The sequence below is a fragment of the Battus philenor genome, unplaced genomic scaffold (genome assembly GCF_028537555.1).
Source record: "Battus philenor isolate CCGP_79_NKW_IND1 unplaced genomic scaffold, ilBatPhil1.0.hap1 SCAF_1, whole genome shotgun sequence".
In the NCBI taxonomy this organism is placed as follows: Eukaryota; Metazoa; Arthropoda; class Insecta; order Lepidoptera; family Papilionidae; genus Battus; species Battus philenor.
In genome coordinates this window covers 1,300,159-1,318,981 of record NW_027181661.1, presented here as the reverse complement: position 1 = coordinate 1,318,981, position 18,823 = coordinate 1,300,159, and the positions used below count along the sequence as shown (strand labels likewise).

General features: G+C 32.9%; 1 protein-coding gene across 1 annotated transcript in view; it reads right to left on the bottom strand.

Annotated features, from left to right (window-relative positions):
• The window catches only part of mirr (mirror), an 88,461-nt gene extending 74,451 nt beyond the window's left edge, over positions 1–14,010 (bottom strand). Inside the window, exon 1 of the mRNA XM_068777601.1 lies at positions 13,767–14,010. Coding sequence (XP_068633702.1) covers positions 13,767–13,808 — 42 coding nt within the window. The 5' untranslated portion in view covers positions 13,809–14,010. The remainder of the gene's footprint in view (positions 1–13,766) is intronic.
• Positions 14,011–18,823: the final 4,813 nt, after the last annotated feature.

Sequence of the window (18,823 nt, the reverse complement as noted above, 5' to 3'; positions counted from 1 at the left end):
CAGCGACCATGAGGTTTACCAATGCGATACAAAGGAATGCCCACTATAAATCAAATCCCCGACCTACGCAAGTACATTACAATGTAATTAAAATAACCTGCCGCATTACGTACCGTATTGCACTTGCAACGTATAAACAAAGTGAATGTTTACGCTTATGTATCGTAAATTTGCTGACCGAACGAATATTATGAAAACGCAAGTGAAACCGCGATAAAACATACTGATTCACTTCGCGGAGATCATTCGTGTATATCAATCTCGCCTTCGCACTTACGATCTGTTGTGAGTCCGCACTGTCAGCGAAAGGTACCCTGCTTATCTTCGCACCGCTTGTGATCTTCGACCGTTACGCGCTAATGTACGTCCCCACTTCGGGCGTTAAACACGCGATATAATCGAAATCATCGTATTAATACCGTCAAATTAATGTTATTGTAAATTAAACTCTAACGTTATAAACATATGATACGTTTTTGAATGCATCGTCGCGATGTTGCATACGCATGGATCCGGTTGCATGATAGCCTACCAAGCCCGAACTCCCATTGCTTCGTGGAAATTAATTGAAATTTCCGAGAACCGCTCACTGCACCTATCTGATTAGAAAAGTTCCTTTCATTTCGACCTTTAAGTTGTAAGATGCGGCGAAAGAATTTCATTCATGATATAACAGAAAAGGTTTATACAGTGTTACAGTAATTATAAAGGAATATATGTATTCATTTCTTTTAGTTATTAATTATTATTAATACACAAGCTGGAAGACGTGGCGTTGATAAGCTCTCTAGGTGAACCAACGTAGTCAAAGTCACGGTAGGTCGCGTAAAACAGATCATACCGGCGTTTTTTTGGGTATGGGTATGGGTTTATACCTTGTAATGGGGCTGTATCATGGAGCGATAATGATTGGTCAACGCATTCTAAGTTTAAAACTTGTGTTGCGTATATTTATAATTTATTAAATATTGTTAAAATAATCTACAGAAACAAAAGAACGAAGTTATTTAACTTAAAAGTAACTTTGGCTAATTTATATTTAGAACAAAATCTCTAACGAAAAATAATATTAAGTTCGTTTGGTTAGATTTAACGCGGACGATGTCGCGGGCGCAGCTAGTATTAACACCGATATTGCATAATATTTAGGTTACATTTCGTCAATGTTAATATTATTAGGAAGAAAAATTTTATCATCATCATTTCTACAGACCATCGTTGGACATAGTCATCATTCGTAGATTTCCAAAAGGAAAGGAGAAACCAGCTACTGAACTTTTTTAACTACAGTTTAATTTCAATTCTAGTTATAATTTGATCGATATATATCATATTCTATTTATATAATATAAATAATCATTATAGAGTGTTTATAATGTTAATTTGCTTTGTAATTTGTCGATCAATTCAGCGTAAGATCTTTTTAACCTGTCAAATATCTATTTATATTCCTATATATCGTATTGTACACTCTCCATGACGGGTTCGGTTCCGTAAAATTTTATCCGACGTTTAATTTAAACATACAGAGCGAGCATGTCATCGGAAACAATAGTCGGCCGTACGCACGTATAGTTTAATTACGAGGGATTTTATTTTAAGCCTCGAAACTGCGCAGCGCACGTTAAATGAGGGAAAGATTAAAAAGAGTTTCTGCGAGAGGCGACGCTCGAGTGGAAACCGCGAGAACGAGTATTATTCATGGCTCATTATGAAGTTAAATGGATCCAGAGGCCAGCCATACACGGCCTGCGAGCGCGCAGCGTGTATAGCTCAAATAAACAAAGTTAATTCAGAGTGTTCGTGAGTGGTTGTCACCTCTGAGATGTGAGTGGCAGAGAGGGAAAAGTAGTTGAACTTTACTGTCTTAAATATCTCTTGTGCGTCTTCTATCCTGTTTCATATGCTGCAAGACTATCCCTTCGTGCGGCCAGACGGAGGATATACATGGGGCAGTCTATTCTCAAATATCTCTTGTCTCCTGGCAATCCTTGTCTCGTATTTCTATATCCCAGGCGGTTACTGTAGTAAATGTGCAACTGCTTATCTTCTCTAATATATAACTGCAAGGTGGAGAAATAGACCAAAATCAGGCCATTTGTTCTTAAATATCTCTTGTGCGTCTTCTACCCTCTTCCGTATGCCACAGGCGGTAACTTCAGTGCACCTGCAAGTACACTAGCACTATTAGAAGACTATCCCGTTGTGCGGCCAGGCGGAAGATATACATGGGGCCGACTATTCTCAAATATATCTTATATCTCTTGGCAATCCCTGTATCATATTTCAATATCCCAGGTGATTACTTTAATAAGCGTGCAACTGCTTATCTTCTTTAATATATAACTGCAAGGTGGAGAAATAGACCAAAATCAGGCCATTTGTTCTTAAATATCTCTTGTGCGTCTTCTACTCTCTTCCGTATACCACAGGCGGTAACTTCAGTGCACCTGCAAGTACACTAGCACTATCGGAAGACTATCCCTTTGTGCGGCCAGACGGAGGATATACATGGGGCCGTCTATTCTCAAATATCTCTTATATCTCTTGGCAATCCCTGTATCGTATTTATATATCCCAGGCGGTTACTTTAATAAATGTGCAACTGCTTATCTTCTGTGATATATAATCGGCAAGGTGGAGAAATAGACCAAAAACAGGCCGTTTGTTCTTAAACATCTCTTGTGCGTTTTGTCAATCCCAGTCTCGTATTTCCATAACTCAGACGGCTAATTTAGAAAGCGTGCAACTGCTAGTCTCTTTTATGTGAACGGCAAGACGGAAAGGTTGAATAAAATCAGACCGTCTGTTCGTAAATATCCTTGTGCGTCTTGTAACTCCCACTCACGTATTTCCATAACTCAAGCTGTAACTGTAGTGTGTTCGTAAGTGATAGTCTTCTCCGATATATGCGTAGTAGGGCAGATAGTAGACATACGTCATGCCGTCTGGTTTTAAATATCTCGTGTGCGTCTCGACAATTGCGCAATCGGAAACGGAAAGTTTTTAGGCATTTCTTTTCAAGGTATAAAGAATAAGCTGACAAATATCTTTGAACCTTCCATGTCGTATAAAGGAGATTAGTTGGTCGAATTTAACTTGATATGGAAATCTTATACTCGCTGTTTATTGGATTATGTTTAACGTGTGTCGAAGTGTTTCTTTTTTAAATTTTTGTCAAATCATCGAAAGCTATCTAGGTTTCACGTGAGGTAAAGCTGGTGCGCTTCTATCCATGAACGTAATATTTCTACGTCGTACACTACAAGAGTAACTAACTATGTGATTATAATTAATCTGACATGTTTTTTACGTACATTTCTATGTTCATTTGTATGGTAGAGATCCCTACGAAAAACAATATCGCCTGTTGTGTAACTTCTGACTATATTCTTTAATTTTTAGATATAAATAAATATATATACATTTTTATGGATAGGCCTTCCCTTTAGATATCAGGATATACCGTAAAAGCCATGTTTGGCAGTCAGATTGGCGTTCGCAATGGCAAACTTGCTTATGATCTGTGGCAATCCTAAATAATGAATGCACAAATTGTGAATTATGTAAGATTGCGTTCCGAGATTCTCAGTCTCAATCCTTTACCGCTGGGCAACATTGAGAATATAATTTGAGTACTAATTTTATTATCTATCAATTTAGATCTTAGTCCGTAAGTAGGGTCCGTTAAAAGTGATCAACATCTAGCGTCATCCGATGATTTTAACAAGGTAGCCTGTCCAACTTGTTATTGAACATCCTATGTTGCCTTCGGTCAGTGGTCAACGTTACAGAACCTTAAAGTTGTCCACCCTGTATATTTTACCCACTTTGATTTATTTAATTTTTTAACGTACTGAATATTATTTATGATGTAATAATTTAATCAAATTTAACAAGACCGGCTTTCATATTTTAATAATTCAATGTCTAGTTGAATCTGTAATTGCTCATAACCAATTACTTTAGAAATGAACGTAAAAATTGTAGAACTATGAACGGAACGTGAAGTAAGTGTGATGATGGAAAGGAATAAAATATACTGTGATTGAAATTTAAAAAAAATCGAAAGATAAGTTTGGAAAATAATTAAAATTATTTGAAAAATTGTTATGTAAATAATGACCCTGTCCCCCCATGTTAGGTGTCGAACGAGAGGTCCCAAAAACGGGGAAATATATAAAAAAATATTTTACGGTAATTATTTAAATATTAACCAATATATTTTTTAATTAAAAAAAAATATGATAAAATTTACCGAGCAATAATTAATGTAACCAAAGTAGAGAGTAACATTTGAATATTAATTAGCGTTTTAGTCCAAAATAAATTTGTAATTAATTAAAAATTGTAAATCTTAAACACTTCTGGGATATTTCAACATCCCACATTGATTTAGGCTAACTAAACATAAGATATTACATTTGTCAGCAATTCGAAACGTTTGAATTTGATTACTAATTACCAAATCTATATTAATTAATTCGAGCATCTTTTAATTTGTTAATAATAGATTTAATTATTGGAATATAATGTAACGGTCAATATCGCCATTGAATTTTAAACATTCACTTATTTATTACGCAATTAATATAGTTTGGTACATTAGAATACCTAAAAATAAATACGCTATATATAATTCAAAAAATTTCACTGTTATTGCGCAATTATATGTCAATAATTCAATAATAAAACAATAAATTATTCCATTAAAATGAATAACATTCGACGCAAATTTCTTAAACTTTGGACGACCGATAGTGTTATATTTTTGGAATTTATCTTACTTTAAGTACATTGAAAGCGTAAACAGTACGCATTAAATGAGAATAAATTAAATTGTTTACTTCGGAAAATTTTAATTTACGCAGTTCCAATTATTAACAAAATGGCCGCCGTTCATAAACAACTGCATATAATTCATTGTCATTTTTTCATATTTTTCGGCAGCTATTTATCATTTGAATATTATAACCTAAAAATATACTTTAAATATTACATCTATAAATAAGAAATTTCACACATGTTCATCTCATTGCGATATCTTTGAAATCATACTGCTACATGTCGTAAAATTCGACTTAAATTCTTACATAGGTGAACATATTTAAAAATGCTTTTTTTGGGGTAAATGTATAGTTAATATACTGTCAATAATACATGTTTTTAAATTTTCTAATTGCAGCATATTAATATTAAATAATGTTTATTGTCCTTGTAGATTTTTTACTGTTAGAAGATGACCAGTCGCATTTCTATGGAATAAATTATTTTTATATATTCAAAATTAATCATTTATATATTTATTTATAGGTATATATCAAGCTATATATTATAACTATCATCACCTGTATATAGATGTAAATAAGTATGATATTAATATCATAGATTAATGTTATATATAGAATGTAAAAAATGCATAGTAAAATTGATGCATGATCAAAACGAAAGATTCACAGTTATGTATGTATATATAAATAGATATATTATTAATATCATAGATAAATGTTACATATAGATTGTAAAAAAGGCATAGTAAAATTAAAGCATGATCAAAACGAAAGATTCACAGTTGTGTAGAATTTATTTGGAAAGTAAAATGATGCCACTAGGGTCTTAAAGCGTCCAGGGCATAAACGTTTACAGCCCATTCTTGTACTTAATTGCAATTTAAACAAAAAACACCACGACTCCGGCACTTGAGCGGCGTCGGAGAAAAAACTCAAGACGCGATACCTATCGAGTTGGCCATTCTCAAACATCAAGTTTAAACGTACCACAAATGTTTTAATAACTTGACCGTATTTCTAATTCATACGCCGCTATGCTTAATTTCGTTTACGAGATTACATATATATAACCACTTAAAACATATAGCCTAGTCATGTTTTACGTACTTACGTGTGTTATTATTTATTTATATATATTGTTTTTCTCTAAATAAAATCGCGAATAGAGTTAAATTTGATACAAGCTACAATAACATTCAAATCCTTTTTTTATTTTCATTACAAAAAACACTTTAACGACATTTATATATAAATATAACTATGTTTAAATTATTTATACTATTATTTGTATTTGAAAATAATTGTTAGGAATTAATATATAATAAAATGTTTCAATCTAAAATAAAATTATATTTGAAATATCTGATCTGACAACACTACAAGCAAAGTTGTTTTTTTTTTACTTTTATTAATGTCCGAATGTTAAGTCCTATTGTCATAGTGACAAACTAGGTGAAGAAAATCGCTGAATCTCGCAGCGCAATATCGGACATCGTCGATATCTTTGTGGGTGTCCTTTGGCTTGTATTGGGCTTCCATAAGCTAAAAAGTATTAAATCATAATTCTGGCATATTCATCTGTCTTGCAATGATCATTTGTCGGCTGAAACGTTTCATACTTCTAACCAATATATTAGTAAACAACTAACATGCTGAATTAAAGAAAAGGAATATTTATTTCCGAAGCAAACCTTATGTTCATCTTTATTATATTATTATACTAGCTGATCCCGCAAACGTTGTTTTGCAAAAATAAAATTGATATTTTAATTTACAAATAAAAAATAAGGGTTGATCGTAGAGGGGTGAAAATTTATGGTTGTATGTATTCTTGTATGCTGTATCATAAAAAAATAAAAACAAAAAATTTCGTTAAAAAAATTAAAAAAATTTTTTTAAGTGTGAACAACCTTTATCACTTAGGGGTATAGAAAATAGATAGTAGCCGATTCTCAGACCTACTGAATACGCATATTAAATTTGGTAAAAATCAGTCAAGCCGTTTCAGAGAAGTTCAAGTTCGAACACCGTGACACGAGAATTTTATATATTAGATTTATTATTATTCACATACACAATGTAATCATATGCAAGTATATTAACTGCGCATTACCGTGTTATATATATAGATTCCACGAATAATAGATATATATAGAGATGCACTGAATTATCTTCGAGAATGTCACAAACAAAGTCGCCTGTTACAAAGTATATCAACTTCATTGGAATAATAAAATTGACACTCAACATATGAAGAAACAGTGATCACCGTACAGCTTACAAGTCCAACTAATAACTAAGTAAGCTCTGCAATAGATAAAGTTGAACTCGTGTAAGCGAAATGTCACCTTCGAAGAATCGCTTCCCGATAACATTCATACGGCATGCGCGTATCTTTTTTTTTGAGTTCTATGAAATATTACGTAAACAACTATACAAATATCTGTAAAACAATATCATCTTCTCAGGTGTAGTATGTCCACTGCTGGGGATATATATCTCGTCATTATTTTTCTATTAGATCGATCATAAGCTACTTATATAGAATCTGAAGGCGCGAGCCATCTGTTCTGCGAGCTATATGGCTAAACTACTGCTATTTCAATTTTGGACCTCCTTCTCTTTCTTTTCAGTCAATGGATGCCCACTGCAAGGCATTAGACTACCTCAAAGATTTCCACGATGACAGGTCCTGCCCTGCATCCAGCGGCTTCCCGTGGACATGGAAGGGAGATCTACTCACGACACGTCTACCGGTTCCTGGTCACCAATCTGGAACCTATCAGCCCCAACAGCTATTAGTTGCACTGCATATGAGCAATTCTTCGAGCTACGTCGATGTTCTTGGTTATTTTACGGAACTTTTTATTTCTAATTCAATATTGTAGCAGAACTCTAAGCATCGCCTTCTCTGTTGTTCTCTGGGTGACCATGAGCTTTATAAGGCCCACCGTATGTGGCCATGTCTCGAATCTATATGTCATCACCGGCAACACACATTGGTCAAAGACTTTCGTCTTCAAACATTGCGGTGTTTTAGACGACAATATATTTCAGAGCTTACCGAACGCTGTAAATCCGAGTTGGATTCAGCGATTGATCCTTTTCTTGAAGTTAAACTTAGCTGAACGATTACTTGTGCAACAAGCCTACTAAAATCTAATTCCTTCGAGAGAAAATCACGAATATAACTCATGTATAAATATATATTGTTTGTCTACGGCTTACATAAAATAATGTTTTTTGAACGAATCACGGAGAAGGTTCTCGAAGTTTTTGTCTCTGATAGTTTATCGGATTCGCAAGTTGAAGTTACATTGGGCAAGTTATATATGAAACCTATTGCCCACTGGGGGGACTTTAAGTCCTGAAGTGGAGATCACCAACCGGCAAGGTGAACAGATATTGTCAAGGTCATCGGTAGACGTTAGATGCAGGAAATCATTGGGATAATCATTTCACAATCATTGCCTATGCCCAGCTGTGAACTTCACCACTTGAAATGAAGATTATGATTTCGACATTTATTTATTACTCATTTTTTTCTGGACTTGACTAGAATAAACTTAGAATATTAATTAATCATATTTGCAATCAGATCTCTAGTAGCATAACTTAGTGATAGGTTGTGGAAGTAAAAGCTTTAAAAGGATATATGTAACTTAATCGTATTATATAAGTAATAATTCTTAAACATGTTAAGTTATGTTTTCTAATGGAATACGACCGGACAATAATTTCTAGTACAAAGTGTATAGTGACAGCTAATTGCGATAATTAATTTTAATATGTATTAATTCTACTTTCGAAAACTCTATTTCATTACACTTTATTATTTTTGTAACCATTGAATCTATTGAGGGTGTTATATATGTATAAACTGACAGCAAATGATCTTTTCATTCACTGTCTTAAGGCATTTATATATCTTGAGTATTGTTAACCATTATTTGTTTCGTAATACTTCACTATTATTCCTAGTACAACTTCATGTAGCCGATAATTTTATTATTAATATAATACACAAAAATACAATAATTAAAATCAAAATATATTTAGGCATCTACCATAAATATTTTTTGTAAAGAAAAAATTTTAACATTGAATAAGTCGCAAATCTTTGAGACATACAAATAAATTTTACATACAAACACATTAGGCCAAGTGTAGATGACTCGGATTTGCGTTCGTATGTTGCAGGTTTGATTCTAGATACAATCTTATATAATTCAGACTATTTGCATTAATTATGATAGGCAGTAGTATTCTCTGCGTACTATATTAGGTGCGAATGCCAACTCGTCTGCCAAGCATGGCTATTATATTATAGTATATACCTTCATAGGTATGTCAGAGGAGGTCTCAAAGCCTTACAGAGAGCGTCTGTGGGCTAAAAAGTAGAAGGATCTATTATTAAGTAACCTGATAGAAGGCGTAGTTGAAAAGAAATGCGAATTAGAATGTGTTTGCGCTTGGATATAAGAAATAATGAGTGTAATTCCCTCTGGGACTGACCCTCCCTGAGAACCCTCCGCCACACGGGGACGTCTTATCACCGCGATAGTAAAAGTGGATCGAGTGCGCCCAAACCCGGCCGCTGTCCGAATCACTCCAAAATATTATCTTTATTAACGTCTACTCAGGACACGCTATTTAATATAGCGCCCTACCAAAACGCACAGATAAAAAACCAACAAAAGGTTATTAATTCGACGATATTTAATAAAACAGCTATCTGACAAATAACTCTGATGGGGGAAGCCAATAATTCAGCTAACAACACTCGAAGTTAATTAGAAACGAGCTTAAATAACTAAATCAAATATATGTTACCCAATGAACTTCCAAGAAGTCATTCGTAAATATTTCTTGCGTAAACCATCTTCGGTATAAAAATATTACAGCTAAGTGATGTTTTATATATCCACGTTCAAACATCTCGTGTTTATACGGTGCTTAAATGCGTTCTTAATTGATATTTTTCGTGACATATAAGCCTACGAGGACGATTATACAAAAATATATCTAATGACATTATTTGCAATAGAATATTTAATCGGTATATATGTTTGTTTATATAGGCAATCTATTTAAAAATCTATATATGTACAAATTAATCAAATATTTTTCTTGGTAACTTCATAACACGAGAACGACTTTAGATATTTCATTCAAGTTTTTTTTTTTATAAATTTCCTAACAATTCTGAAAAGCTCTCAAGAAAATTAAAAAAAATTATGAAACTTAAAAAAAATGTTAAAATACTAATCACAGAAACTTTACGCCTTTGACAGTTCAAGCGTAGCAAATTTAAAATGTATAAAAAATAATTTATTCACGTGCAAGTCTAAAGGACAGCCATAGTGTAATTGGTTATAGATTTAAAAAGCTTTAAAGTTTCAAATATAATTTATAACCTAAAAATATTATATTGATAAAATTCGTATTCAATATTAGAATTATTAAATACTTTTATATTATTCTACTATTATGATTTGTACATTTGTGTTTAATTTTAATAGGAAATAATGTTAAAAAAACACGCCTTAAAACTTTACATTTAAGAAATAAATATGAGTTGCTATATGTAATTTCTCTTTAAAAAGTATCGTGATCTAACAGAAGATATACGGTATGAATTTGTTATAAAAATATTTTTTCAAATCTTTTCATATTTTTCAATCTTTTAATATTTACTATACCGTTGGATTATAATTGAAATATCTAATTCTTAACAATTCATTATTGCATATCTAAGTCATCTAAAACAGGCCCTTTGCAATACGAAAGCTGCCAGTCTTGTGTAAGAATTTTCAAATATTTATTCTTTCTATATATCAATTAATGAATATATTTCAATTTAATCTTGTATATTTATATGTTAGTACAAAAGCCTTCTCTATATTACGGACTATTAAACACTATTGTAAAATTAGTATACACTTTGTAGTGTATTTCTTTTAGTTTATAAATGATTTGAACTTTTGAATAGTAAAAATCTTCAACAAAGTTAAAGTTCATTAAAGAAAAATAAATCAAATTAATTTTTTTATACCCAATAGATTAAATGTTAATTATAGGTTTTATTTATTAATTTTCGAAGTGTATTTAATTGAAAAATCACATGATAATATTAATATTATGATAATTACAGACCTGATGTTAGATGTAAAAAAAAGAAGATCTAACTTTTTTATTAATTTCAGTTTAGCGGGTAATTTCTTCTTTAATTATGAAATAGATTAGACAGGTTACTTATACAGTATCTGATTAGCATTTTTCGTATATACACATCTCATTTATAATTATTTCAGTGTTGAAAAAATGTTCAAATATAGTGTATTTCCACGCATGATCCTGTACAATTGGTAAATGTATTTGCAATAAGAAAAGTTTAAATGTTAAGAAATCATTCATTTGTTTTTAAAAATCATACGTAAAATAAAAACGGATTAATCGAACACAAACTATTTATATATATATTCACTTGCGATCATCTATTGAGAAACTTTCGAAATATAAAATCATAATGAACTATTCTTTGATATATTTTTAAAGTTAAAATTATATTTTAGTTTCGAACGAATTTAATTCCTGTCAATGTTAAATACAATGTTATACACTTGTATAATCATTGAAAAAATATTTTACACTGTAATATGTTTTCTCTGATTTTTACTTGATATGTATTTGTAAATTGCATTGTAATTATAGAAGCATTACGCTTGCAGTATAAGTCTATGGGCTGGTATAAATCAATGTATGAAAGGTTGTATTAAATCCCTACACAGTTGCTTGTAAATGTGGTACTAATTTTATAAAGGAATAAAACCCATTATGTTTAGTCCGCTAACCCTTTGTATATAACTTCTTTTCGTATGTACACAGATATAGTGTTTATATATCGACTCACCAAACTTTTAGTCTAAGATAATAAATATTGTATGAACAACTCTCTTAAGTATTAAAACTATATCAATAATTAACTATACAGTTTTTTCGTATATACTTCCATAATAATTTCAGGTTATAATCGCTCCTTACAAAGTATTTTGTTGTTTGGCGAAGGCAGTATATATATATATCTCTGACTTGTTTGTACGCAGTGGCGATCCCATATAATTAAAGTACAAAGTTTATTTAATAAGATTGTTTACCGGGAGTCGTATCGCATTTCCCTATAGCTATACTACCACTACTCTTTCGTATATATCTCTACCATTTATTATACTAATTTTTACATCACTGAACTATTTTATATACTAATTATGTATAATATTTCCTTAAAATAGACCTTATATATATAAAAATTATTATGCCTATAGAAAAGTTTTTTATGTATGTTTATAAGAATATTCATAAGCTGTCTTGTCTGAAAATACCATGAAGATTAGGATATAGATCTGTATATGGTGTTTAAAAATATATATATCGTATCAATTAGTAATAATGTACAGAAATGTTTCAAAGTTTAGAATTTAAAATCCGTTATCATTTGGATGACGGCCAAGCGGTTTGTGTTGAAATGAAAGTGGAACAGGTATTGGGTTGAATTCCGAAAAAAATATCACAGCCACACAGAGTGTTAACAGAAGTTTATCACTGCGTAATTTTCACTCGTGAAATCTCAATAGACTTTTATTGTACATTATTATATTTAATAAGTTTACCCACCGCCAAATTTCACGCGGACAATTTAAAAAGATCTGTTACCGTCTCAGACGCGAAGAAAAGATATACTCTGAATAATTAATGTGTTTTTATACGACGTTAATCTATTTCCGGTAACTTTAGTAGTTTTTTTTATAAACGACAATTGAATTGGTAGTGTTGACGCGGCACGACAAATGTTATTTGGTAATTTATTGCCGTTATTAAATAAATGTTTTATTATTTCATTTCACTATTTCATCGTCGATTGTTGCAACTATGTATTTTTCATCTTATAATTTTATATATATATTATGAAATAATTATGAATCGTTTTATAATTTTATATTATAAAATCGCCTATTTAATTATCCATAATTAGTTTATAAAATTAAAAGTTAATAATAAAAATATTTAAAAACTTACCGCTGTTATAAATCAATAAAGATTATTTGTTATTTATTTTTAAATGTAAAAATAAATGTTTAGATCTTCTCACCGCTATGCATTTTAGGCCGATTTCATTTCGCGTAACACATACTAACATAACTAACAATGCAATACTTTTCGAACTTTTTTTTTCTACGTAAAATCTTTATTAAACTATTGTTTTATGTTCAGAAATATACGAAATAAATATCACGGTTGAATTTACTTACGTATAATGTGTTATAGGTCAAACTGTATAATTTACTATCCCACAGGTAAATATAATACCGTATATAATATCACGGAACAAGTCGAGGCGTGTCGGAATATGGAGGTAAAGAATATTGGATTACACCCAGTCTATACAGGCATCGTGTTTCCAAAATCTACACTGTAATACACACTGGTTCATATCCAATTGGAGTATATCTTCTAAATTTACACGAAAATAACATCACTGCCTTATCTAAATCTTCCCGCGAATTTGCTTAACATTGATAAATATTAATAAATTTAACAATGAAAGTATACTAATTAATTAAAATTATAATTAAAAAAAAATTCTTGATTTTTATTTTTAACGGGAAAAATAATAACGAAATATTGTTTGAATTTTTATCCGGCGAAAAATTAAATTAAAAAATTTACGACTAAATTTTCTTAGTGTTATTTATTTTGAAACATACCGGAGAGTTCTGGAGTTTTTGGAAGTTTAAAAATAAGTTTTGGAGAATAAAAAAATATATATATTTTAGCTGTAACCACGTGAAGGTGCCGCGTACGCGCTGATTTTTACACTAGAATACAATTTTTTAATTACCATTAATGGACATCGCATCGCTTTGCAACAGAAACATTCACTATAGAAACACAAGGGACGTAGGTGCCTTCGTTTACCTGGTCGGGGGGCGAGCCGCGGAAGGCGAACTGGGACGTCATTTCTCACTGGTAACACCGGCGTAACGTTCACAAGGATGCACTGGTCGCGTAGTCCGCGTGTAGTTCGCGTGTAGTTCGCGCGTAGTCCGCGTGTAGTTCGCGTGTAGTTCGCGCGTAGTCCGCGTGTAGTTCGCGCGTAGTCCGCGCTAGTCCGCGGTGCACAGTTCACGGGCCCATGGCGGGCGTGGGGCCGGCGGGGCGATCGATCGCGGAGTCCGGGCGCGGAGCGCGGCTCGGGCGCGCGCGGCGGGTAATGCGGTGGCGGCCCGCCAGGTGATGGTAATTGGCGCCGCCGTCTCACTCTCGCGACGCCGTCCCGCTCGCACGTCAGCACACACGCGCACTCTTTCCGCTTCGCCGTTTGACCCGGCGCTCTCGATTTTTGCGCCGCGGTGGGTGGCGCCCAGCAGCGGCCGCCCGCCCTGTGGGGGGGGCTGAATGTAGGGGGGGCGGACTCGCCGGGGGGCGATCGGACGCGGGGGGCACGAGGCTCTTTCTTTTTTCGAAAGCTTCTCTTTCTTTTCTCGCGTTTTTTACCGCCGTGCGCCCCGATCTCTTTTATTTCCCCGCCCGTATATATTGTGATAATTAACGGTGAATACGCGCGGGACTTAATGATAGCTTTGCATGTGATTAAAGCTCACCGCTACATTTGTCATTTTTACTCCTCCTTGCGCGCCGTATCTACTGAGTATAATAAGCTCACATTATTTGGAAAGTTCATCGCGCACTATGCTATTCGCCATCTGCGTCGGACTTCGTGTTCATTACTTCGGCTACTGGTATCGGACCAGCACATGGGGCCGTAGTCACCTACTCCTTATTTTTTTTTCTCTCTCTCCAATCTCCGACGATGTTAATCCAGTGCGTGCGACTTATTAGTGCTTTGAATAGCCGTGCCGCCGGCGCCAATTCAGTGCGTTCAACCTTATAGTGCTTTACGGTTTATATTTCAACTAATATATCACGTTTGAACGCACTTCAATCGTTCTAAACAAGATCTCCTATCTAGTCGATATATATCTTTCATTAAACCAATCAATGAATTAACTCAGACACCATTAATCAAGTGTTGTGAGCGAAGAAATAAATATTTAACGTGTAAATTAAATCTGATTTTCGATATTCGATGTTTATACTACATATCGTTTCTCTAGAATTTATATCAAGTTATTCAAGTGAAATGAAAAGTTTTAATTTGTCGATATGACCTTCGAACATTCCTTTCTTTTAATGCAACGCCATATATAAAAATTCGATACCCGAAAGAGAAGTTCTTATAATTAAAGAATTACACATTTATCGATTTATATGATTTCACAATGAACAACGGCTACTCGCGTATGCATTTTAATTTGTCCAATTTAAAGATACACTATATAAAAGGAAGAAAGAGAAATGAGTTGTTGATAAGAAAGTTTGTATTATTGTTCGCATATAGAGATGTATTATTACGTAGTTTAATTGTAATTTTTCAAGTGAAGTCCAAAACTGGGTTCTTTACCTGTAAAAAGCGCTGTAGTAAGGGATAAGCTATAATAAATAAGCCGTAATAATAAAGCTACTTTATTTATATTTAATTATAGTGTATTTTTTTAATTTTTCTATTGTCGATCAATTATTAAATGATTATGTATATATTTCAAGTTATATCTGCGTGAAACTAAGTACAATAGATGATAATTAGAGTTATAGAGGTAGTATAGCATTGATAGAGACGAGTAGTTAAAGGTAGCGAGGGCTACCCGGTACATCCGTGCAATTAAACAAGACGAGACACGAAGCTTCGTGATAAAACGAACCGCTCGCGATCGATCCCTTCCCCTCTCTTTTCTTATCGCGCGAATATTTCACACTGAACGCAAAAAACTCACACAGATATAAAATATTCAAACGGTATAACATAAAATAAATTATCTTAGGTGCGGCGCGTGTGTGTGAGTGCCCCCTCCCCGGGGCGGGATCGAAGCGGCCAATGGGGAGGGCGTAGTGCGGCCTCCGGCACTCTGAGCGCAGCGCCCGTAGAGGACGCACGCTCTACCGCTCTACAACATCCACTGCCCATCCAGAACTATCACTTACCTGCCATATCGTATACCACCTAAAATACTCAACATTTTTATACCTTGTCCACAAGTATAGCGCCGATACAATTTCTGTGCAATACACATAGATTCTATCTAAAACTTCGATGACATGACATAACATAATCATATTTATAAAAAAACAGTGTAACACTTTCATGAGGTGATATCTAATCATAACAATACAATTTTTGTAACAAAGAAGAGAGCTATTCAAGCAATTTATAACATGATATCTAATCACTCCAATAAAAATAAGTTTAGTGGCGTAAAAATGATGACAAAATACAGTCATAGTTATTGGAATAGTCTAAGGAGATATAATTATTGTACTACATGAGAGAGATCGATCAAGAAATCTATAACATGGTATCTAATGACTTTATTGAAGATGAGTTTAGTGATGTAAATGATGACAATACATAGTCCTTTTTATAAAAACAGTGTTAATAATACTTTTATGAATAATGCTGCTGACAATGATACATTTTTTGTACTACTTAAAACAGTAGATCGAGCAGTCTTTAACATGAGTTCTAATGATTCTATAAAAGATAAGATTGTTGTTTAAAAACTGATGACGATACAATGTCATAATAAAAGTAGTGTCATATTTTTATGAGGTAATAATGCTAGTGATATTGATATTATTTTTGTACTGCATGAGAGAGTTGTTCGTGCAATCTATAATATGAGTTCTAATGACTCTATCAAAGATAAGTTTGTTGTTTTAAAACCGATGACGATACAAAGTCATAGTTATAAGAGTAGAGTCATATTTTTATGAGGTAATAATGCTGGTGATATTGTTATTATTTTTGTTCTACATAAGAGAGTAGATCGTGCAGTCTATAACATGAATTCTAATGACTCTATAAAAGATAAGATTGTTGATTTAAAACTGATGACGATACAAAGTCATAGTTATAAGAGTAGTGTCATATTTTTATGAGGTAATAATGCTGGTGATATTGTTATTATTTTTGTTCTACATAAGAGAGTAGATCGTGCAGTCTATAACATGAATTCTAATGACTCTATAAAAAATAAGATTGTTGATTCAAAACTAATGACGATAAAAAGTCATAATTATAAGAGTAGTGTCATATTTTTATGAGGTAATAATGCTGGTGATATTGTTATTATTTTTGTACTGCATAAGAGAGTTGTTCGAGCCATCTATAATATGAATTCTAATGACTCTATAAAAAATTAAATTGTTGATTTAAAACTGATGACGATACAAAGTCATAGTTATAAAAGTAGTGTCATATTTTTATCAGGTAAAAATGCTGGTCATATTGATATTATTTTTGTACTGCATAAGAGAGTTGTTCGAGCTATCTATAATATGAGTTCTAATGACTCTACTAAAGATATGTTTGTTGATTTAAAACTGATGACGATACAAATTCATAGTTATAAAAGTAATGTCATATTTTTATCAGGTAATAATGCTGGTGATATTGATATTACTTTTGTACTGCATAAAAGAGTTGTTCGAGCAATCTATAATATGAGTTCTAATGACTCTATCAAAGATAAGTTTGTTGATTTAAAACTGATGACGATACAAAGTCATAGTTACAAGAATAGTGTAACTGATTTATGAGGGAATATGTTCATGATATAGATATAATTTTTGTACAAGATAAGAAAGCTATTCGTAACTATAATATGATGTGAAAGCTAGAGACTAAAATGTATGTAAAAGATATACTAAAAATTGTAACATACATGAGTAATAGAAATGTAACTGTTTATCATTCTCTAGGCTCCATATTGCTATAATAGTAATTCCTTTATATACAACTGTGTATGTTTCGATAATAAGCTCTCGTGTAATGACTTGTTATTTTCATGCGATGCATCTATAAAGTTATTGTTCTAAAACTTCTAAAATTCCCGTTTAAGTGTAAATAATTTTAAATTAATGTAATATGTTGTTTAGAATGACTTGTTATAATTACAATACTAAGAACGTTTGTTAAAATAAATATAAAAATTGACTAAAGCTCTTCCCAGATCAGTGTACGAGCGGAAGCGACGCGGCTTAAGTTGAAGGTTATTACTTTAGGGGAGAACAATTTGATTCTAGTTTTAATCAAAAATAAGTTCTTCTTTCTTTATTAACGCAAACCCACACGTGTGAATAATAGAAATGAATTTAATTGAAAAATAAGATGTATAAATAAATTAAAATATATTTTATTGTACTGCGAGGATAAAATATGACATGATAGTATTATTAGTACGTACATATGAAATACACACACACACACACACACACACATGCAAAATCTATCCTGAAACTCTGATAGCTACAATGCTATCCTCACCTTCGGCCTGGGAACTTACGAGCGCCTATTGTACGACTGTGCTGAAGGACTTGCAAAAAATAGAGCAGGAGCGGAGGAAGTTGGCCTGAACAGCCACTTTATCAGAGAAAGCTGCAGCTAAATCCCCCCCGCGAAGTAATGCCTAACGGCCATGCCGTGGGGACCAGGGATACTGAAGAGAGAGGATTGTTTTTAGTCGGTATTGATGTCTAGATCGAGTCCGACATACGGGGCACCAACATCAGGCCCTATGATACGTAAAAGTATTTTTAAACCTCTATAAAAAAAAATACATATGTATGTATATATATACGTACATATGTGTGTGTGTGTGCCCATTACGCCAAGGTTAACTAGTGAAGCGCCGACCCTGGCGAACTAAGAGCTCTACATCCTTCCAAGTCGGTGTCAAAGTAGTATAGTCGTGTGTTTGGAGGACTACGCTCTAACTTTGAAGTAAGGACGGGAAAGAGAATTGAAGGAGGCAGCATCGGCTTCACTATATTCCTAAAACTCTTCAAAAAAGTAGTAGAGTATACAATAGAAAAGAACGAGACTCAGAAGTAGGTCAATAATGGACGAGTAATATCAC